Genomic DNA, 23352 nt, shown 5'->3' with positions numbered 1-23352 from the left:
AAAGTCCATCAAGGTAGTCATAGTGAACAGACTTATAGCCTAAACAGCCAGCAAACATTTTTCGTTGGCTGTCTAAAGTCTATCTCAGCTTAAGATAATTCACTCACTCAAAAACATTTCCTAGAGCTGAAGACAGATCAGCATTTACACACACTTAGTGTTCATGTGAAGGACTGTGTTAATTTCCAGCACCTACACAGGGTTTCACAACCATCTAAATCCAGTTCCAGGGTGGTAGCCTCTTCTGATCTCTGTGGACACCAGGCACTCACGTGCTACCCATTTATACAGGTAGGCAATACACTAACACACATAAAAGTAAATAAACCAATCAAAAATAAAGCATTCCGTAAGTAGTCTACTATGAGCCTTCAATTGCGATGTTAGAAACAAATGAATGCAAGACAGAAGATAGATTCCTGACAAGAGTCAAGACCCAGAATCTATGTATTTCCTAAGGGCCAACTCCACCCTTGCCCTTCATATGTGAGACCCTACTATCCTTGATGAAAACAACTGGAAATCTTTTGCTATTGACAGCGAAGAAATCTTTCCAAACACAAGTACGAAAACTGCTCCTATCTGTAAGCAGAGATGGGAATCTGCATTTTCAGAACTGGGTTGAAAGGCAAAGATGTTCTTAGGTCTTCTTTACTGTTAAACCATCCACCTTCAACAAACCCAGGAGCTTACAGTCACTCCTTAGGAGGCTCTGCTCCCGCACTGGTAGACATTGTTCTCAGAACCCTGTTCCTAAGAGGAAATAGATTCATCTATTTGTGCAAGACTATAGGAGCTATTCCATTTGCAGCTACAATGAGGCAGGACCTCTGACCATCCCTCCAAAATCTGTCCTTTTAAACAACAAAACCTCCCTTGCCAAATCTGTGATTTTTTTTAATCTCCCAGAAGGAAATAAGGCATAAGTAAAAACAGAAAGTGAGTTTGCATAAATGCTACAAAAAGCTTTGTGACCTGCAGTCATCTAAGTTAATGGTCAGATAATTTGGATCATGAACTTAAACTTTACATGCTTTTGCCCAGAGTGGCACAGTATATGTGGACAACATAAAGAATCAACTCATGCTAGGTAATGAGTCAAAATAAAGCTAGAAAAGACAAAGAGGCTAGACATATAACTTCATTTAGCTCTTGCTAGCCTGAATAGATCTTAGAACCTTAGAATTAGAACTATAATCATCAAACATTTGTTGTTACTAAGTCATACACAAGAATTGAATCCAAATTCCTTTGGACCTGACAAGAAATATTTTAATGAATTCATTTTATTTTATTGTCCTCTATTGATCCCCTAAAACTGGAGTTATAGATGGTGTGAGCCAAGCAAACTCAGGCCCTAGACAAGAGCATTGTATGTGTTAACTGTTGAGCCATCTTTCCAGTCCCTTAACAGGTTGAAGGATTTTAGACAAGAAAAGATCATTGTTAGAACATCCTGCTTCTGAAAATTTAATGAAGACACAACAAAAGGATGACAGAATATAAAAGAGAAAAAAATACAAGTTCTGGCCAGGAGATTCAACCTACATCTACACAAGGAAAAGTAGAGAGAAAGGGAACATGGGAAACCAGGGAGATCCAGGTCTAGGGTGGCTCAGGAGCTATGCACTACATATTCCTTATGCACTACATTAGGAATAGGAAGCCGAGAGAACTCGGCATCATGGATTAGAGTGTGCCTGAGGAGAGAAGGGACTGGGGGGAGAAGGTGATGTGTGCACAGAAGAGGTCACTTCCCCTCAGCGTCCTCACATCACAGGCTCCCACTCGCTGTGCTTACTGACAGTGCCACCTGTCACGTGCAGGTAATTACCAGCCTTAGGGAAGACAGGACCGGTGCAAGGGAGACATCTATCTATCTTAGTGTACTGAGTAACGCAGCTGAAGACTCCACTCCCAACCAATATAATAATGGCAAAAGAATAAGGGGGTGGAGAAAAAGTACATGCACTGAGCAGAGAGGACAAAGGCTGGCGCCCTCAATTCGTGTGCCGGATGGAGGGGCAATTCTCCACACTGGCACATCAAGAAACGCCTAAGAAGCATGGTGCTCGGTGACGGGAGGCAAACGTCAGAAGAACCTGCTAGGCATTAGGAGAGAAAACTTCTCAGAATGGAAAGACGGACATGAGAGGAGTTCACAGAACTTAGGACAGAGGAATGGTATTTCCATAAAATGCTTTGAGAGTTCTAGCCGGCTTAGGAAATACTGGACTTTTTTTAATGGTGTGAGGAAAAGTAAGTATTGATGTTGCCTCCCTGCGCTGTCTCTGCAGGATGCTGGGGGATGGAGAGAAGCCGAGTGTGCAAAACGGCCACCACAAGCCAAACCCACCACCTGACGCTGAAGGCCGCTCTGTTCCTGGGAGTGTTTTTATTTGCAAAACTTTGTATGACTGTTAGAGAGAACATAGGTACCCACTCCCCCTCCCAACCACCCTCACTCCACCCCCACCAAAAAGGGCTGTCATTTCCTGGCTATTTGGCAGAAATACAGAGCTCCCAACATCCTAGGGGAAGCTGCCAGGCAAGCTCGGGAGCTATTGCTCAGTCGCTTTGATTCATCTTTCTCAAAGTCTGTATTTGTCCCTGGGCATGATTCCCATGCACACAATGTACAAGCCCTGAGTGCATGCAGAGGGACACACTAAGTGTCAAATCGAGCCCTTCCGAGCTCCAGCGGATTGACAGGCACACCTCACAAAGCAGTTCTGAAATCCACCGTCCTTCTTGAATAAGCCAGGTAGCAAGAAGTTGACATTTCCTTTCCTGTGCACTCAATGGTCAGTACACTTCACTGGTTTGGGAAAGGTAAAGCTTTGGCTGCTCCAGGTCAGTGTACACGAGGAAGAACTTGTCATCATTGTAACCCCGTCCCTTTCCCACAGAGTACCAATCTCCAATATGTGAAGGCCCACCAGAAGGTACCGGCATGTGGGCGACATCAGAGAAGAGTGACATGCAGTTGAAAAATAGTTTTCTTCAAATGCAAAGACCTATACACAGATGTTCACACCCTTCATTCGGGTTTCCCCAGTGTTAAGACTTTATCAGCTTATACTCACATTGCTCACAGTGGCAATTCCTGGGCCATTAATTTGGCTTATTTTACTGACACAGTCACAAGCCTATCTATCCCTTCTACCTCAAAAAGCAGCTCATGCAAACACAAGGCCTCCTTTCACAATCATACCACCATTATGATATTAACAGAATTAATGAATCCAATAGGAGGGAATATACACACTGTACATATTTAATCATTTTTCATTTGGGGGTGTATGGGAGGGTGGTGTCTCTGCTGTGTACTGTGTGTGTGTGTGTGGGTGTACTTGTTAGTACAGGTGCATGTGTGTGCCTGTGTTGTGTACCATGTGTGTACTTATTAGCACAGGTGCATGTGTGTGCCTATGCTGTGTACTGTGTGTGGGTTCTTGTTAGTACAGGTGCATTTATGAGAGCAGAGGTAGCCAACTTTCCTCAGCTGATTGCCCCATTTTTTTTGTTGTATTTTTTGACACATGGTCTTGCTGTAGGCCTGACTGCCTCTGACCTCACTATGAATAACAAGGTTGGCCTTCAGCTCAGACTGGTCTATCTACAGCTGCGTCCCTGATACATCTGAACCCTGGTTTCTACCCTTATATTTAAGACAGGGTCTGTAACTGAACCTGAAACTTCATCTACAGGGATAAGCTAGTCAGCCAATTAGTTTCAAAGATCTGCCTGCCTTGGTTAAACTTCTGCCTCATGCCGGGTTACAGTTCCTATATACATAGTACCTGGCTTTTTATATGCCGGGGTTACAGCTCCTATATACATAGTACCTGGCTTTTTATATGCCGGGGTTACAGTTCCTATATACATAGTACCTGGCTTTTATATGCCGGGGTTACAGCTCCTATATACATAGTACCTGGCTTTTATATGCCGGGGTTACAGTTCCTATATACATAGTACCTGGCTTTTTATATGCCGGGGTTACAGCTCCTATATACATAGTACCTGGCTTTTTATATGCCGGGGTTACAGCTCCTATATACATAGTACCTGGCTTTTTATATGCCGGGGTTACAGTTCCTATATACATAGTACCTGGCTTTTTATATGCCGGGGTTACAGCTCCTATATACATAGTACCTGGCTTTTATATGCCGGGGTTACAGCTCCTATATACATAGTACTTGGCTTTTTATATGCCGGGGTTACAGCTCCTATATACATAGTACCTGGCTTTTATATGCCGGGGTTACAGCTCCTATATACATAGTACCTGGCTTTTATATGCCGGGGTTACAGCTCCTATATACATAGTACCTGGCTTTTTATATGCCGGGGTTACAGCTCCTATATAAATAGTACCTGGCTTTTTATATGCCGGGGTTACAGCTCCTATATACATAGTATCTGGCTTTTTATATGCCGGGGTTACAGCTCCTATATACATAGTACCTGGCTTTTTATATGCCGGGGTTACAGTTCCTATATACATAGTACCTGGCTTTTTATATGCCGGGGTTACAGTTCCTATATACATAGTACCTGGCTTTTTATATGCCGGGGTTACAGCTCCTATATACATAGTACCTGGCTTTTTATATGCCGGGGTTACAGCTCCTATATACATAGTACCTGGCTTTTTATATGCCGGGGTTACAGCTCCTATATACATAGTACCTGGCTTTTTATATGCCGGGGTTACAGCTCCTATATAAATAGTACCTGGCTTTTTATATGCCGGGGTTACAGCTCCTATATAAATAGTACCTGGCTTTTTATATGCCGGGGTTACAGCTCCTATATACATAGTACCTGGCTTTTATATGCCGGGGTTACAGCTCCTATATACATAGTACCTGGCTTTTTATATGCCGGGGTTACAGCTCCTATATACATAGTACCTGGCTTTTTATATGCCGGGGTTACAGCTCCTATATACATAGTACCTGGCTTTTTATATGCCGGGGTTACAGCTCCTATATAAATAGTACCTGGCTTTTTATATGCCGGGGTTACAGCTCCTATATAAATAGTACCTGGCTTTTTATATGCCGGGGTTACAGCTCCTATATACATAGTACCTGGCTTTTTATATGCCGGGGTTACAGCTCCTATATACATAGTACCTGGCTTTTTATATGCCGGGGTTACAGCTCCTATATACATAGTACCTGGCTTTTTATATGCCGGGGTTACAGTTCCTATATACATAGTACCTGGCTTTTTATATGCCAGGGTTACAGTTCCTGTATACATAGTACCTGGCTTTTATATGGGCTTTGGGGATCCAGACTTAAATCAAGCCTGTGTAGACAGTGCTTTAACTTCTGAGCCATTTTCCCAGGTCTAATCTTTTCTATTTGTGTTTTGTAAATGTTTTCATGTTGTTTCCTGCTACAGGAAAATCGAATCTCACCCATAGCATTTGACTGTTATACCTAGTGAAAGAGCTGTAAGGAAGCTGGGGGCAGGAGGCCAGCAATGCCTCAGGGACATCCACAGTTATGCCCATGACTTCCTAGTAAAGCTGGCTTACCTTCTTAATACAGTTGAGACAGTTATTTAAAAGTACAGGCTAAGAAGTCAGTAGGGCCTAGATTAAACCTCAGGTTTTAGAAGTGTCAGGCTATCTCATCCACAGGACACCAAACTAAGCCATTCAGTTATTGTTTGGTTTGACTCTAGCTTAGCTAAAAATAAAGACTGCTACTTTCAGCTTAGCAGTAAGTTAACGCTAAGAATAGTGTAGTCAAGGGTTGGCTTGCTGCCAAGCCTCAGGAGGAGTTGGCTCCCCAAGACCCAAGTGGAGGAAGAAGACAGGAGATTCCCTCAAGTTGTTCTCTGGCTCCTGTATGTGAACTGTAGTATGTGTACATACACATCCATGCACATACATATACAATAAATAAAAGTTAAAAAACAAACTGATAATAACGTCCTTCAAATGACCTGTTCTGTAGCTGCTCATCGGTCAGTTGTAGCTTCTCCTTCAAGCTCAGGTACCTGTCCTCCCTCAGCAGCCGAGATCCATCATACAGGCTGAGCTCCCGGTCATGGATCAGTCTGATGGGGAAGGGGTTGGGGGAAACAAGTTAATCAATGATGTAAGGAGAGGCAGCATCACTCAGTCTGCATGTCATGCTGGAGGACAAGCCTAACAACTGTCTTAGGTGCGTGTTCACAACAGTAACTTCGTCAGTGCTATTACGCACTATCCTGGGCAGACATGCTGGACTCTGCAGAGGAGCAGTCCCAAATGCCAGCGATGGGTATGAGGGAGAAGAGACATGAAGAAGGGGAGGAGGAGGTGGGAGACAATGCCTCAGCTCACCCATGGGGCATGTTTTCACGTGTAAGCCACACACACTCCTGAATCCAATGCAGCTTTGAAAGGGAAAGTATCACTATAATATTTCACTGTTGAAATTGCAGGACTTAAGATATCAAAAGCCTCAGAAATAACTCCATTGCTCCTCCACATGGCAGCCCCAAAGCAACTAGCTTCCCATACTGTGTAAGACTCTACTGCTAGGTCTGCAAAGGTCAGAGGGCAAAGACTCATCTAGAAGCTATGAGCACAGGCAGTGCAGTCTGGAAGGCCTGGGTTCAAGTCCAATGTGCTGAACAATCAGAGAAGGGAGAACCATTCCATCTCTCTAAATTTTACTCTAAAATTAAGGCAAAAAAATTAAGACAACAATGCCAATCTCATATAGTTGGTATGAAAATTGAACAAGTAATTTAAAATACATGCTTAACATCATCTTGCTCAGTTTTCCTAAGTTAGGATTCCTAGGCAGCATTTTAAAATGCCCACGTAAAAAACTCCAGCCTGTATCATTTGAAGCCCTGGTAGGGATGGAGGCCAGGCACTGTATTTTATAGCTCCATTTGTCAGCATCCATCCTGCAAGCGGCCTGAGGCTGACACTGGAGCCTCTGGTTTAGCACAGCACAGGCTCCTTGCTGCTGTTGCTGCTCTTTTGTCCTTGGCCAGGCATCTGAGAGACAGCCAACAAGAGAGGGCTGAGCCTTTTCTTATTTTTGTATCCACATTTATCTGTTTGGCAGAGAATATTAAATTATGAGTCTAAGAAATGTGGTAAATCACCAAAACTTTGTGATTACTATTTTTAAACCCACACAGACCGAATCAAGATTAATACAACAAACACATTTGGAGTCTTTCATTCCACTCAGTGCCTGCATCTTGTCAGCGATAAAAACTGTGGTTAGCTGGGTGAAGAAGTGGCTTCTTTCATTTATTTGACACTTCCCAGTAAGTCAGATTAAAAAGTCATGCCGTAGGAAAGGGATGAAAAGCATCAGTAACCTCAGAGATGACACAGGCGGGGAAGACTTTCCACAGAAATTAGACAGAGAATCTTCCCACATTAAACTGTTTCTCACTCAAAATAAGAAAATGAAGGCTACAGAAATGGTCATATCTGTGCTGAGTGAAATAAGCAAATAAATACACATTTTATATTAAATTTTATTTTCTCTCAAAAAATTAAATAATAAAAAAATATTACAATAAGCTCAGCTCCAATGTTGTCTGGGATGATGTCTAGACGTATCGTTAAGATAAAATTGCAGACGCTCCAGCTGTGTGGTTTGTTGCACATATTGATCTATGTCCATAAGCCTCTTGGAGCCACGGCTGGCACACTTTCATCCTTTAGCTCTTACACAGCAAATTCTGCCACAGAGGTGAGGTTTGGGGTCTGATAGGCATGTGTTTATAACCAAATATTAATAATATTGTATTCAGCTTAATAATATAGAACTGTAAATTCCTCAGGACCTGAAATCTCAGTGTTTAGGTTGGCATAAAGACTGTCTATGATGCAAACCTTTGCAATACAGCCAGTGTGCCAGCGTTGACGCGGTGGATACCATCCAACAGGACCAGTTTGCCTTCCCGGGCAGCACTCACAAGGGGTGAGGAGCGCCAGGCGGTGTCGCCGTTGGGGAGCGTGTACCGCTGCTGTAGCAGGTCCCGCGCAGTCATATCCTAAAAGCAGGCACCAGCAAAGAATATGCAGAGTTAATGTTGAAGACCTATGCAATGCTTCTTTAGCCTTGTGGACATGTGTTTGCACACATTTGTCTTTGTACAGCATATTTCAAATAACAAACAAAAAGTTTTCTCAAATCCAAAGAGAAATATCACCAGAAAGCTTTAGGTATTTCCCCCTTATTACATATTTGCTCGATGTAAGAATGAGAGTTTGCCATCTTTCTCTTATTATTTAGTACTCCCTTTCTCTTTCAAAAGGATGACAACAGTAATTACTGCCACACTGAATGGAATCAGGTTCCATCACTGCATCCTAGAGACCATAGTGTGGGTGTTCTCTTTCACACTGAGAAGCTGGACATTCAGAGATGACTACGTTTTTTTTTTTTTTTTTTTTTTGAGACAGGTTTCTCTGTGTAGCCCTGACTGTCCTGGAACTCACTCTGTAGACCAGGCTGGCCTCGAACTCAGAAATCCGCCTGCCTCTGCCTCTGCCTCCCAAGTGCTGGGATTAAAGGCGTGCGCCACCATGCCTGGCTCAGAGATGACTACTTTATCCACCATGTGTGTTTCCTTTTGAAAAGCCTTCCTAGGGCCTATGCCTTGACTCCTTGGACTTACAGAGGCTAACCATGAAGGAGAGCAGGGACTGAGAAACAATAGCCCAACACTTAAAGAGTAAATTAAGGGCCCACACATCACACACCAGCCCTGAAACAGTGCAGGCAAGTCAAGCCAGCCAGCAATCATTGTACCGTGTAAAGCTACAGTAAAACGATGTGGTGCCCTGACAGGAGCAGGGCTTCCTCATGTGTGTTCGTGTTGGGAAGGCTGTCTCAGCAGTTTCAGATGCACTCTGTGCTGCTGTATCAAACACAAATGCGACCTTTACCCTCACCTTTATTCAAAATGTTATATTCCTTTGTAAGTTCTGCTGTAAACACTCCTAGTTTTAAGCAGGAAACCAATATTTATAACAACAACAATCTCACTAAAACCCAGAGTAAGATGTGAGACTTATTTCTTTCAATGATAGGGAAACCTATCAAAACAGTACTGATTTCAATGCTTCCTGACCTGGTCACAGGACACAGAGAAATCAAGCAAGATCTGGGCTGGAGCTTTATCCCTGTAGGTCCTGGATGCCACACTACTGACTACAGGCAAGATGTGACACTGGTGCAGCCCTGGCCACAGTCTGTCATAGAGGCAGCCGACTGCTTTTTGTCTGTTTTTCTTTTTTCAGTTTTGGATTTGGGGCCTGTTACAAAGAAGGTAATTCACACCTGGTACAGAAACCTGGGGAAGGCCATAGGCCCTAGTAGAGAAACTCTTCCTGTTATTTGGTTTAATGGATGTGATATATCCTCACACTGCCTCCTAGGTAAGTGTGCTTACGCCCAGAGCAGGGAATCTGGGAGCCTTGGTCACAGAAGCTTCCTTTTCACAGTGGTCAATGGCGGCTGCAGACTCACAACTGGGGGAAGCATTGAGATTAAGTGAATATTGAGTGCTCAGTCCTAAGCAGAGCTCCTTTATGGAGCAGGGAATACTGCAGGAGGAGGAGTACAAAAACTGTTAAGGGCACTGGGAGGAAAGAGGTGTGGAATGCTAAAGACCACACAAGGCACTGCTGTGATTGTCTACAAAAATCTATACACTAGAAGCCCATCAACATCTCGTTATGGGGGAGGGAGACTCGGGGTTCCATCCCTCCCTAAAGACAGGGATACTAGCTGACAGAGCAGAAGCATTTCTTCTGTGGCGTAGCCACTAATAACACGTCCATATTCCTGTACAAAACCACGTGACATTCATTTGGGTCATGTTCCTCACCCCCAAATAAGAGAGAAGAGAGTGGAAGGGAAGTTGTTAGTATGATGAGATCAATCAGCATTGGTCAGAAGGGGACAACTCAGGCTAACAAGGCCAATGTGAACCAATGAATTATAAACATACATGAATATGTGATAGTTAAATGCACTATTACATGTGATAATCAAATAAAAAAAGATAAATACAACTACCATTAAAAGGTAATGACTTAATAAACAAAAGTATGATTATATTAAATTATGAGGAAATTTTTCTGGATTTCTGTATTTGATGTGTTCATAATATACATACATGTGTTTTGTCTGTATGTATGTATATGTAGCACATGCATACTCGGTGCCTCCATAGGTCAGAAGAAGACATTATATTCCCTGGAACTGGAATCATATTCAATTATGTGGGTATTGGGTCCTCTACAATATTGACAAGTGCTCTTAACCACTGAGCCATCTCTCCATCATCATGAAGACATTCTTAAACATAACATTCAAATTCAGCCAAGCTCTATAACCTTAAAATGCTGTTTTAGATACGGTGTCAACATTTAGCCTTACTCTTTGTGGTGGTTAAATCAAGAATGGCCCTCATAGGCTCATACACCTGAATGCTTGTTTTCTCACTGGCAGTACTGTTTTGGAAGGATTAGGAGATGTGGCCATGTTGGAGTTGGTATGTTGCTGAGAGTGAGTATGGAGGTTTCAAAAGCCTAAACCAATCCTGGCCTGTGTTCCTTCTCCCTACATGGCCCACCCCGATCCCATGCCTCGTTTGTGGATCAGATGTAAGCTCTCAGCTACTGCTCCAGCACCATGCTTACAGTTATTCTCCCTGCCATGCTGGCCATGTAATCACCCTCGACACTATAAGGAAGCTGTCCTGGCTAGTTTTGTGTCAACTTGACACAGCTGGAGTTATCACAGAGAAAGGAGCTTCAGTTGAGGAAATGCCTCCATGAGATACAACTGTAAGGTATTTTCTCAATTATGATCAAGGGGGAAGTCCCCTTGTGGGTGGGACCATCTCTGGGCTGGTAGTCTTGGTTCTATAAGAGAGCAGGCTGAGCAAACCAGGGGAAGCAAGCCAGTAAAGAACATCCCTCCATGGCCTCTGCATCAGCTCCTGCTTTCTGACCTGCTTGAGTTCCAGTCCTGACTTCCTTGGTGATGAACAGCAGTATGGAAGTATAAGCTGAATAAACCCTTTCCTCTGCAACTTGCTTCTTGGTCATGATGTTTGTGCAGGGATAGAAACCCTGACTAAGACAGAAGCCCTTAATTAATTCTTTTATAAGTTGCCTTGGTCATGGTTCTGTAATTGTAATATAAAAGTAAGTGCCGGGCATGGTGGCGCACACCTTTAATCCCAGCACTTGGGAGGCAGAGGCAGGTGGATTTCTGAGTTCGAGGCCAGCCTGGTCTACAAAGTGAATTCCAGGACAGCCAAGGCTACACAGAGGAACCCCATCTCGAAAAACAAAAAACAAAACAAAAAAGTAAGTAGGCCACACATTAATAGTGCCTCCCCTCCCCCTTTTTCTTTTTGACAAAATAAAATGTAGTAAGATAAGACAAAAATCATCATATCAAGTTTGGGCAAGGCAACCCAATAGAAGGGAAAGAGCCCTAAGTACAGCACAAGACTCAGAGACGTGTACACACGCTCAGCAGCCCCATAAAAACACTAATCTGAAAGCTATACTATAGTATGCACTCAGGGACCTGGTGCAGGCTTTGCCATCCCTGTGCTGTGGCTTTAGTCTCTGTGAGTTAATGAGCCTCGCTCGGTTGATTCAGAGGGCCTTATGCTCTTGGTGTCCTCCATCCTTTCTACGGCTTATATGCTTTCTGCCTCATCTTCCAAAGGATTCCCTGAGCTCTGAGGGGGTAGCAGTGCTTCTCAATTCAACTATAAATTTAAGGTTTTATACAAGCTGTGTGAGCAGTATCACTTCATACTGTCAGTGACAGCTAACATCATCCAAGACTAAACTTAGCCATATCATCAGTGAGATGGTGCATGGTATGGGAGGGGACACTCCCCTCAGGGCTGTGCTACTGAGTGCTAAGTTGTTCCTATGTAAGAAAAGTTAGATATTAAAGTATATCAGTAGATCATTTTCATATTAAAATTATTTAAAATATCAAACATGAGTATATACACATATAAAATACAAATATTCATAAAATAGTATAAAATACTAGAACAAGTTAACTTAAAACTCTCAACATTAACTATTCCAGATAAAATATTCACTACAGAGTCATATCACATACTGACCCAGAGATATAAAATAAACACCTGCCTTGGCACAGTGATAAAACGCAGGCCATGTTTCAGAAAGAGCTGGGGAAATTCTCAAGAAGCACATACGCTTAGGCTCCATCTCCCTGAAGAGTCAGACTGAGTAGGCCTAACCTCCCTGTTTTTATTAACATCATATTTATAGTCCTGCTACGTCTCCTAGGCAATACAATCTTTTATAAGGAATGAAGTTAGCGTGAACCTGAGTTACAAGGACAAACAAAATATGCAACTAAGTACCAAAAACAAGGTGGGGAAATACATGGGTACATGTGTGTCCTATTTGGTGCCCTTACTGCCTGGCTGGAAACCTACCTGCTGGGAGGTGGGGTGCTTGCCTCCACATAGGAAGCCTGCACGCATGACCTCAGCACTGCCTGGGCTGTGAGATTTTTGTCTTGAAGATGGACAGTTTCAACAACAAATGAATAACAACAATAAAAACACACTCCTACTGGATTCAGAGAGGTGGTAGTGGGAAGGAAGCAGCCTGACATCACGGAGGCAAAAGAAATGAATGGATGCTGACTTTGGAAATTCCAGGCCCACACTGAAAACTGGCAACACACGGCCCAATTCAGCTCTAATCTTGTTTTTGTCCCCTCAAAATGAGACGAGGAATATCCTCTGGCATACAAGTTCAGCGTCCCGGGAAGTTGCTTTGTTGGGGTTTTATTACTGTTTATTCTGTCAGGAAAAAAAAATAAATCTTCATTCTCGACCCAGCAAATCCTGAATCGCAACTCTGTATAATATTAAAACAGTCCATAGGTCTTCATCTAAAAGCTCTTTAATATTAAGTTACCTCACACACTGTTTACAATGCCCATCTCACTGACGTCTGTTAATATTCACTTAGAGATGAGAGAGGGGTCAGCACAACGTACTGTCCATTTCTAACCTGGCAGCTGATGAGCTCTTTATAGTGACTGAAGCAAAATGGAATAATTATTTGTTGCTATATAACAAAACAAGTTGTACAGAACAATATTAATCTGTGCAAACTGCAAACCACATCTATAGATCAGAAACAACCTTTCTTTATTGAATCTTCAAAACAGAGATTGAATGGCGTTTTACAGACTGGCCCATTTCACTTGATCACCTCAACTTTCTGCACACCTTCATGAAAACCATTAATTTCTAGCTTACTGTTTATTAATTTTAAAAACTCCATTGAGAAAAGGTATTCCCTTTAATATGTGCTGCTGACTAAGTAAGTCCCTGTACTGAAAGACAAAAGTCTAGTTGTTCAAGGAAATAGTTGGTTCTGTTTCCCCACAACAGTTAATAGCAGAAGTTATAGTTTGATGTGAGTTGCATTAAAGTTCAAGGGCAGCAAACTAAACATCCATAGACCTGGACCTGACCACATGCAATCAACAGCAAAAACAGAATTGTTAGGGATAAGAATTAATTTCAGGAAAAAGATTTATTAGTAAAACATGCAATTTTCAAGTGTGGTTTCTTTTAACATCTTGTTTGTTCTTTGTTTAAAAAAGATTTACTCATTTACATAATCATGTATATGAGTGCTTTGTCTGCATGTATGTCTGTACAGCAAAAGAAGGCATTTGATCCTATTATAGATGGTTGGAGTACAGGGAATCAAACCCAGGTCCTCTGCAAGAATGATAAGCAATCTTACCTGCTCCACAGAAGGCCGCACCTCCCAAAAGTGCCACTCCCATGTTTCAAGCACATTCAAACCACCACAATGTGTGTATGTATTTATACATATACATATATTCTTCTACCTATATGCATGTTAGTAAATTGAAAAATGAAGGATTTTTTTTTTTTTTTTTGGTTTTTGGTTATTGGTTATTGGTCTTTTGAGACAGGGTTTCTCTGTGTAGCCCTGGCTGTCCTGGAAGTCACTCTGAAGACCAGGCTGGCCTCGAACTCCCAAATCCATTTGCCTCTGCCTCCCAAGTACTGGGATTAAAGATGTGCTCCACTGCTGCCTAGCCAAATGAAGATTTCTTAAACCTGCTTTTTATGGGCATCTTGGAAGCACACTAATAAAATGTTATGACCAATGAATACCATTTTTTGCATACATTTTTCTTGCCCCTGAAACCTTTGAACTTTAGAGAATAAAAATAGCACCAATCATGCCGTAGAGCCCGACCATTTCCTTCCCTGCATTTCCTCACAGCTTTAGAGAAGGACATGAAGCCTCGCTCACCTAAAAGCTTCCACTGCCTACCTTCAACACAGCTACTCCGTTCTACCTTCATGAAAACACCCACACCATCTCCTAAGCTCTAGTGTCCGATACTGAACTATGCTTTTTGAAGCATGAAAAGCCTGCCCGAAATGAATGACGTCTTCAGAAGGTCAGGCGCATCACATGCATCTCAGAAGGTAGATTTAAACTATGAAGCAATGATGGGCTTCAGATAGTTACAGGATATTTCTATCTGAGCTAATTTTTCCAACATATTCTTAAGAGATCCAGACATAAATCAGTAAGATAACCATGGCTGTTTACAGAGCAGCTGGAATTATGTTACAATCAGTTTCAAGTTATAATGTCATTATAAAGAAAACTGTCTGTATATTTTCGGTGTATAAAGGAAAGTTAACCATCTCTGTCTTTAAATATACTGACAATGACATCAGAACTACACTTTTACACTATAATGCATATGTAGAGAAGTAAAATGACTTTGGCAAAAGTAGTGTATCAAAGTACATATAGAATATGACCTCGCTCAGTTTAACATGGTACCTCTGTAAGGCAGGGAAACAGGGTCTCACTATGCAGGCGACTTGGCCCATGACTATGCTGGATTATAAAACCCAGGCTGCCCTTGGACTCAGATCAGAAGTTCACCTGCCTCTGCCTCCCAAGTAGTGGGATTAAATGTGTGCACCAACACACCTGGCCCCAAAACAATACATATTTTTACCCAATATATGAACTCAGAAAACATTTAAATTAACTTTAGAATATCTGTCCAACACACTAAAGACTAAGTGCAAGCAAGTAATAAAAATTTAGTCACAGGACCATAAAACTAAGGAAAAGAGTATACAAAACGTGTATTGCAAGAACAATTCAATCTGAATATAAACTGTGTAATATCCAACATAAAGTGTCATTAGATGTGTGTAGTGACACACTGACACATGTCTGTGCTTCCAGGTGGTAGACAAGAGAATCTAGAATAAGAGATTAGCCTGGGCTATGTAAGAGAACTTTGTGGAGAAAGAGAAAGAGAAAGGTTACCACAACAAGGGCAGCAACAGATGTCTGTAGCAGAGATTCCACCTTAAGAACTGGTCTCCTTGAGCCAGGCCACAGGCAGACTGCAGAGGGAAGAGCCACCAACTACACATGTCCTAGGCTCACTTCACAAGCCAAATCCCCAATTTCTTTAAAAAAAAATCATAAAGTAGTGTTTATTATGTTAACTATTTCATTAAAAAAATGGCCTCAATTATATCTGCTTGCCACTACCACTGTAAAGTGTCTTTAAATACACAGTGAAATATAACCCTGCTTGGTGACTAAGAGATCTTTCAGCTTGTCCAGGAAACGCAGTTTCAGTTCTCAGCACTTGCATGGTGGCTCACAACCACTCTAACTCCAGTTCCATAGAATCCAATGCTGTGTCTGGTCACCATGGGCAACAGGCAAGCACATGGTGCACTTGCATAAATGAATGCACACACTCATACACATAAAATAAAAATACATAAATCTTTTTTAAATGTCCTAGTTAAAGAAAGCATTTCTCTAGGTGGATATTATTTCTCATCACTTAAAATATTACCAGTGGGCATTTGTTATTTCTTATTTTGCTAAGTATTATGAGCAAATGCTATCAACTATTTTGCTTTTTGAAAGAAATTAGTTATAATTCTGTAAGCTAAGTCTACCAAACATAGATAGATAAAAAGATATAGATACATAGATTAAAAATACAGATACAGAAGATATATAGATATAGATGTAGACACAGATATATAAACAAATATAGATATATGGATTAATATGGATAATATAGATAGGTTCAGAATAGAGGTTAATATAGTTACAGATATAGACATGGATATATAGATATCCTATTGCTCATATTACATACTAAGAAACTCTTGGATTTCAGTGAATAAAGGCATACATTAAGATGAGCTGATAATTCAAACCTCCAACTTTAGGGATTATGTCTCTATCCATGACAGGGGACTACTAAGGATTGTGTAAACACAGCATGGTAATGACCAAGCCTTGTTGACAGAGCATAAGCAAGCTCAGTGAACAGAGCACAGGCGTGCCAACAATAGTTTCCCATCTAGTATGAAATCCTAGTAAACTTCCCCATGCTCCTCCCTCATGTTCTTTTAAAGAACTTGTCTGTCACATAAAAATAAATGTGTACCTTTATTTGTGTCATGAGATGTTGGCATCACAAGTCTGCTATGACTGTTTCAGCTACTTTTCTGTGGATAGTTCACGGAATTTTGAAACATATATCTCTATCTATTGAGACCACTAGGATCTATTTGGAGATAATCTACTCTAGTTACAGATTCACTTCATAAACAAAAACAAAAGACTCGGCTGGTAGCATGGCTTTGTGGGTAAAAGTACCTGCTGTACAAACCTGACAAATGGAGCCCAACACATACTACTTACTGTACAACAAGAAAATTGACTCCCCCACACTATCCTCTGACCTACACTTTTGTACACACACATGCACACACCTGTACACATGAGTAAGCTGTGAACATGTGTGGCCACACTGTGACACATGTGCACTCACCAAACACACAGTAATTAAAATGTCTCTTGTTATAGCTAACTGTACTGGTTGGTTTTGTGTGCCAACATGTCACAAGCTGGAGTTATCACAGAGAAAGGAGTTTCAGCAAGGGAAATGCCTCCATGAGATCCAGCTGTAAGGCATTTTCTCAATTAGTGATCACAAGGGGGGAGGCTCCATTGTGGGCCCCATTGTGCCATCCCCAGGCTGGTAGTCTTGGGTTCTATAAGAAAGAAAACTGAGCAAGCCAGGGGAAGCAAGCCAGTAAGAAACATTCCTCCATGGCCTCTGCATCAGCTCCTGCTTCCTGACCTGCTTGAGTTCCAGTCCTCACTTCGTTTGGTGATCAACAGCAATGTGGAAGTGTAAGCTGAATAAATCCTTTCCTCCCCAGCTTGCTTCTTGGTCATGACGTTTTGTGCAGGAACAGAAACCCTGACTAAGACACTGACCTAGTCTGTTTTCTTATTAATGACAGATTCAACTAAAGGTAATATTACTACAGCCTCAAAATAAAATAGACAGCCAAGGTCAGAAGGGGTGCAAATAATTTAACAAGTTAAATGAAAATGTCTAATTATATCACCTCCTGCCATCCTTTCCATGCTACACCGGCTAGAAAGCCTTCCTTAATGCCTTTGCAGCTGGTGACTAAGCAAGCCATGCTCTACTGAGCAAGGAAGGTGGCAGCCAGCAGAGGCAGCTGCTCTTCTAAGGGCAGCTGTCATTGAAACTTTCCTGGATCTGTCATTCTAGACTGGGTAAACTGTCTTTCCCTAAGCTGTAACCTACTTAACACCCTGTAATAAATAGCTCTTGGTATTAGCCTAAATGACTACTGTTGTCTATAGAGAACACCACAACTTAAGGATAGCATTAATGAAAAAGACCAATTATTAAAGAACCAGACTTTACCCCCAACTATAAACTCTATAGGGGAACAGATAGAAAAGCACCAGCAAATCTGCCTTATAGGAGATGGGTTTCAAAGTCAAATATTAAGCAAGATCAAAACTTATGCAGGTCTATGACTACCTAGCTACCGAAGTTTGGCATTCAGCAAAGACATCTATGTTGTGTCATTTGATCCAACTCAAAAATTACCAAAATTCCTGCCAGTCTGCCAGTATGAAAAGCAGCATCTTTTGAACAGATAGTATTTTCAATTATGCTATTTGGGTAGGGCTGCCATCTAGTTTTGTAGCTAGCTAGCTTGCTTGCTTTCTTTCTTTCTTTTTTTTTTTCTTTTTTGGTTTTTTGAGACAGGGTTTCTCTGTAAAGCCCTGACTGTCCTGGAACTCACTTTGTAGACCAGGCTGGCCTCAAACTCAGAAACCCACCTGCCTCTGCCTCTGGAGTGCTGGGATTAAAGGCGTGCGCCACCACCGCCCAGCATTTTGTAGCTTTCCTATTATTGGTGGCATAAGACACCATTGGAATAAAATGAGGTCATACCTGACACTAACAGGCATTTTTTTTATTACATATTTTCCTCAATTACATTTCCAATGCTATCCCAAAAGTCCCCCATTTCCCTACCCACCCATTCCCATTTTTTTTTTTTTTTTTTTTTTTTTTTTGGCCCTGGCGTTCCCTTGTACTGGGGCATATAAAGTTTGCATGTCCAATGGGCCTCTCTTTCCAGTGATGGCCGACTAGGCCATCTTTTGATACATATGCAGCTAGAGTCAAGAGCTCTGGGGTACTGGTTAGATTTTTAAAATAGCCAAATGTGAATCAACACATAGAAACAATGTATATACGTGATTATGACTTGAATATATCATAGTGTTGTTTAACAAAAGGAATGTTTTGAAAATTGTATCCTTTAGCAATTTAATTGTACAAATATCATCCAGTGTGCTTTCACAAAGTTAAATCAGATAACCTATCACGAAAGTAAGCTGTGTGTGATTATATACATGGTGCATATAGTCCTAGGGCATGAGTTCAAACAGCATGAAATGAACAGTTGTTTGTTATCAAGTATTATGGACATAATAGCTTGTTCTATATCTTGAGTGTCTGGAAACATAAACGGTGTGATTACAGCAGCATCACCAAAACACTTGTTGCTATGATGGTGTGAGGCCTATGATGTCACCGGACAACAGGACTTCAGTTCAGCATCGCATAACACCACATAATATTGATCAAAGGTGGGATGATCTGTGCTAGCTGATCACTAAAAGGTAGTCAACATTTTTAATTTAATTATTCATCAAAACTATGTATGTCACAGGCTGAAAGTCTATGTGTGTAGGCCAATGTGCTACGTGCCAAGAGCACAGCAATTAAAAGATGCGAATGCAGCTCACAGACAGGGAAAGTGAAAACAGGCAAGAGAAGGGACACAGGGACACAAATGACAAGACACCACATAATGCTCAGCGCCACACAAGAAAAGGGGACATGACAGCAGATGCCCTGGTGAGTCAGGGACACTTCTCTAAGGACAGTCACCTTGAATCTAACTGTCAAAAGCCAGCAGACGTCAGAGGGAAGCCGTTCCAGGACACGGGAACGGAACAGGCTGTGAAGAGGGCCTTGACATAGAAAAAGCCAACAAATGTAAGGGTCTAGAAGCAGCCAGTGAGAAGAAGCGTATTGAGCAGGCGGCCCATCCGGGAAGAGACTGGAGAGGGTCCTGGGGTCCGGTCAGATAGAGCAGGGGTTCTCAACCCTGGCTGTCCCTACAATTAAAATGTTCAACTACAAGCCGGGCGTGGTGGCGCACACCTTTCGTCCCAGCACTTGGGAGGCAGAGGCAGGCCTGAGTTCGAGGCCAGCCTGGTCTACAGAGTGAGTTCCAGGACAGCCAAGACTACACAGAGAAACCCTGTCTTGAAAAAAAAAAATGTTCAACTAGACCTCACCTTACACAGTTACTTCACAGACTCCCGATGGTATGTCTGGAACTAGGAAATTTTTTGAAGATGCCTGAGTGGTTCTAATAGGCAACCTCATTGGAGGAAAGCTCACAAACTGGAGAAAAGATGCCTTTGTAAAAGAAAATTCTAAACATAATGGAAAACCATTGGCAATTATAAGCAGGGAAATGTCAGGTTTACGTTCTTAGAAGGTCATAACTACCTAGTGAATGTATGTGGAGTACAATATTTTCTAATTAGATATCTACAGATGCTCAAGTGACATAAATCACACGCTTTTCAAAATTATGAAGTAAAGTTCCATCTGCTGAACGCATTTCGCATCGCCGCCTCAGTGGATCCAGGGATGGTGCTGGAATTACAGGGGATGTCTGTCCTTCTGGCAGATTCCGCACAAATGGTGGAAGACTGACCATGGGCTGTTGGCGGTAACGAGGATGAGAAGAAATCTAAACCTTGGGCCACAGCCTCAAACTAAACCTTGGGCCACAGCCTCAAACATGACGACTTTTTTCATTGGCTTAATGTAACCCTTTTGACATTTTCCTCACAAAGCTAAAGCTGCTATCCCTGACTCCCTCTTCCGTGGGAGAACTGGTAGCAAGCTGACCATCTAGTTACTGGGTCGGAAACTGGAACACAGTGACGGATTTAGGGGGCTGTCAAGGAGGACCGTGAGGAGCTGCCAAGGAAGCACAAAAGAGGGGCTGGCCAAGACTTGACAAGTGAGCTGGACGAACTAACAGGGCAGTTTCCAAGCTGCCCACCTTCCCACCGATCAGCATCACAGGCATCAAGTCCCTATGCAGAGGCACCTGAGCTAAGCTTCCTAAACAGGAGCAAGCTCAAGGAAAGCACAGGAAATGAGCGGAAAGCACCCATCACAAGAGCTGTCTGAAATCCTTCTGCACTCAGGTTTTTAAATAGTACCCAATAGAGTGTACAGCAGAATATGTTCTGACAGCAGCTACCACCTCAGGTCCCAAGAGTCTTCCATTTCAAGTTCCTGGAGACACAAGGTAAGTTCCGTTAAGCATTGCCCTCTCTTGTCTAAGGCTTTTTTTGGCTCAACCATGATGGTTTCAGTAAGAGATTTCTATCAGCTTAGAAAATCCTATTTTGACTACAAGATTGACTGCCAAGTCAGCAATAACTATATTCAGAAAGTGAGCCTGGATAATTAGTATAATTGGGACAAAAAGAAAAAAAACCCAGCAAGGTGTTAAGAAATCCTAGAAGATACAATAGGGGTAAAAGTGGAATGAATGTGTTTAGTTCTCATCCTAACAAATAAGGCATATTCATGCGATTGACAATATGTGCAAAACTCGTAAGAATGGTGGCAGTATATCCAGGCCAGTGTGATGGTTGGCTAAGTAGGAAAGGAACTCACCACGGACCCTGACAACCTGTGGTCAGTTCTGAAGGCGTGTTACTGTGCGCTGTGTAAAGATCATCCTTGTATCATTCAAGGTCTTTGAATCTTCGTTCTGCTTGAGTTTCATGTGTTTTGCAGATTGTATCTTGTATCTTGGGTATTCTAAGTTTCTGGGCTAATATCCACTTATCAGTGAGTACATATCATGTGAGCTCTTCTGACTTCTCCGGCCCTAACAGCAATTCCTTTATCACTTTGCTCATTTTTTCCTCTCATGAACTAATAGATTTGGTCTTATTATGATGATTACTTTATACACATGCCCAAAAGATTAGTTTGCTTGTATAAACCGAAAAATAAAAATCTCATGGTAAATCGTATCAGTTAAGCTAACATAAAGATATTTTCCATTACAAAAAAAAAAAGAAGTACAGTGTTGATTAAGTATGGTAGCAAGTCACACATCACAAGGAACTGGGGCCTCACTCAGGTAGCAAAGCCATGGCCCCTGAGTGCTCACACTAAAGGTCTGCCACAGCACATGCCGGCTCTCAAAAGGCCAGATTTCAGGCCTGCACACCTGCTGACTCATGAACCAGGCCTGGTGACACAAGGATTCCAGTGTCAAACTTACTCAGAACCTCACTGAGTTTTTGATCTTAGCCTTTCTGACTGGTGTGAGATGGAATCTCAGGGTTGTTTTGATTTGCATTTCCCTGATGATTAAGGATGCTGAACATTTTTTCAGGTGCTTTTCAGCCATTCGGTATTCCTCAGGTGAGAATTCTTTGTTTAGCTCTGAGCCCCATTTTTTAAAGGGGTTATTTGATTTTCTGGAGTCCACCTTCTTGAGTTCTTTATATATATTGGATATTAGTCCCCTATCTGATTTAGGATAGGTAAAGATCCTTTCCCAATCTGTTGGTGGCCTTTTTGTCTTATTGACGGTGTCTTTTGCCTTGCAGAAGCTTTGCAATTTTATGAGGTCCCATTTATCGATTCTTGATCTTACAGCACAAGCCATTGCTGTTCTATTCAGGAATTTTTCCTCACAGCAGATGCTGGCGAGGATGTGGGGAAAGAGGAACACTCCTCCATTGTTGGTGGGATTGCAAGCTTGTACAACCACTCTGGAAATCAGTCTGGTGGTTCCTCAGAAAATTGGACATAGTACTACCAGAGGATCCAGCAATACCTCTCTCTCCTGGGCATATATCCAGAAGATGTTCCAACCGGTAAGAAGGACACATGCTCCACTATGTTCATAGCAGCCTTATTTATAATAGCCAGAAGCTGGAAAGAACCCAGATGCCCCTCAACAGAGGAATGGATACAGAAAATGTGGTACATTTACACAATGGAGTACTACTATTAAAATGGAGTCTAGCTATTAAAAAGAATGAATTTATGAAATTCCTAGGCAAATGGATGGACCTGGAGGGCATCATCCTGAGTGAGGTAACACGATCACAAAAGAACTCACATGATATGTACTCACTGGTAAGTGGATATTAGCCCAGAAACTTAGAATACCCAAGATACAAGATACAATCTGCAAAACACATGAAACTCAAGAAGAATGAAGACCAAAGTGTGGACACTTTGCCCCTTCTTAGAATTGGGAACAAAACACCCATGGAAGGAGTTAGAGACAAAGTTTAGAGCTGAGACGAAAGGATGGACCATCTAGAGACTGCCATACCCAGGGATCCATCCCATAATCAGCCTCCAAACGCTGACACCATTGCATATACTAGCAAGATTTTGCTGAAAGGACCCAGATATAGCTGTCTCTTGTGAGGGGCCTGGCAAACACAGAAGTGGATGCTCACAGTCAGCTATTGGATGGATCACAGGGCCCCCAATGGAGGAGCTAGAGAAAGCACCCAAGGAGCTAAAGGGGTCTGCAACTCTATAGGTGGAACAACAATATGAACTAACCAGTACCCCCGGAGCTCGTGTCTCTAGCTGCATATGTATCAGAAGATGGCCTAGTCAGCCATCAGTGGAAAGAGAGGCCCATCAGTCTTGCAAACTTTATATGCCTCAGTACAGGGGAACGCCAGGGCCAAGAAGTGGGAGTGGGTGGGTAGGGGAGTGAGGGGGAGGGTATGGGGTACTTTTG

At 42.1% G+C, this 23352-nt stretch overlaps 1 protein-coding gene across 5 annotated transcripts in view; it reads right to left on the bottom strand.

The window, feature by feature from the left end:
* Vwa8 (von Willebrand factor A domain containing 8) overlaps window positions 1-23352 on the bottom strand; it is a 353253-nt gene that overhangs the window by 212038 nt on the left and 117863 nt on the right. For all 5 annotated transcript variants that reach the window (XR_003950844.1, XM_011245038.3, NM_027906.1 and 2 more), the window contains 2 exons: window positions 7877-8037; window positions 5971-6084 (listed from right to left, as the gene is read on the bottom strand). Coding sequence is in view for 4 of the 5 variants with exons in the window: in XM_011245038.3 (XP_011243340.1) it covers window positions 5971-6084; window positions 7877-8037 (275 nt within the window). In the remaining variant the exon portion in view is untranslated. The remainder of the gene's footprint in view (window positions 1-5970; window positions 6085-7876; window positions 8038-23352) is intronic.

Source organism: Mus musculus, chromosome 14 (assembly GCF_000001635.26).
Source record: "Mus musculus strain C57BL/6J chromosome 14, GRCm38.p6 C57BL/6J".
NCBI lineage: Eukaryota > Metazoa > Chordata > Mammalia > Rodentia > Muridae > Mus > Mus musculus.
Note: the sequence above shows the minus strand (reverse complement) of the source record. Positions and strands in the feature narration are given on the sequence as shown.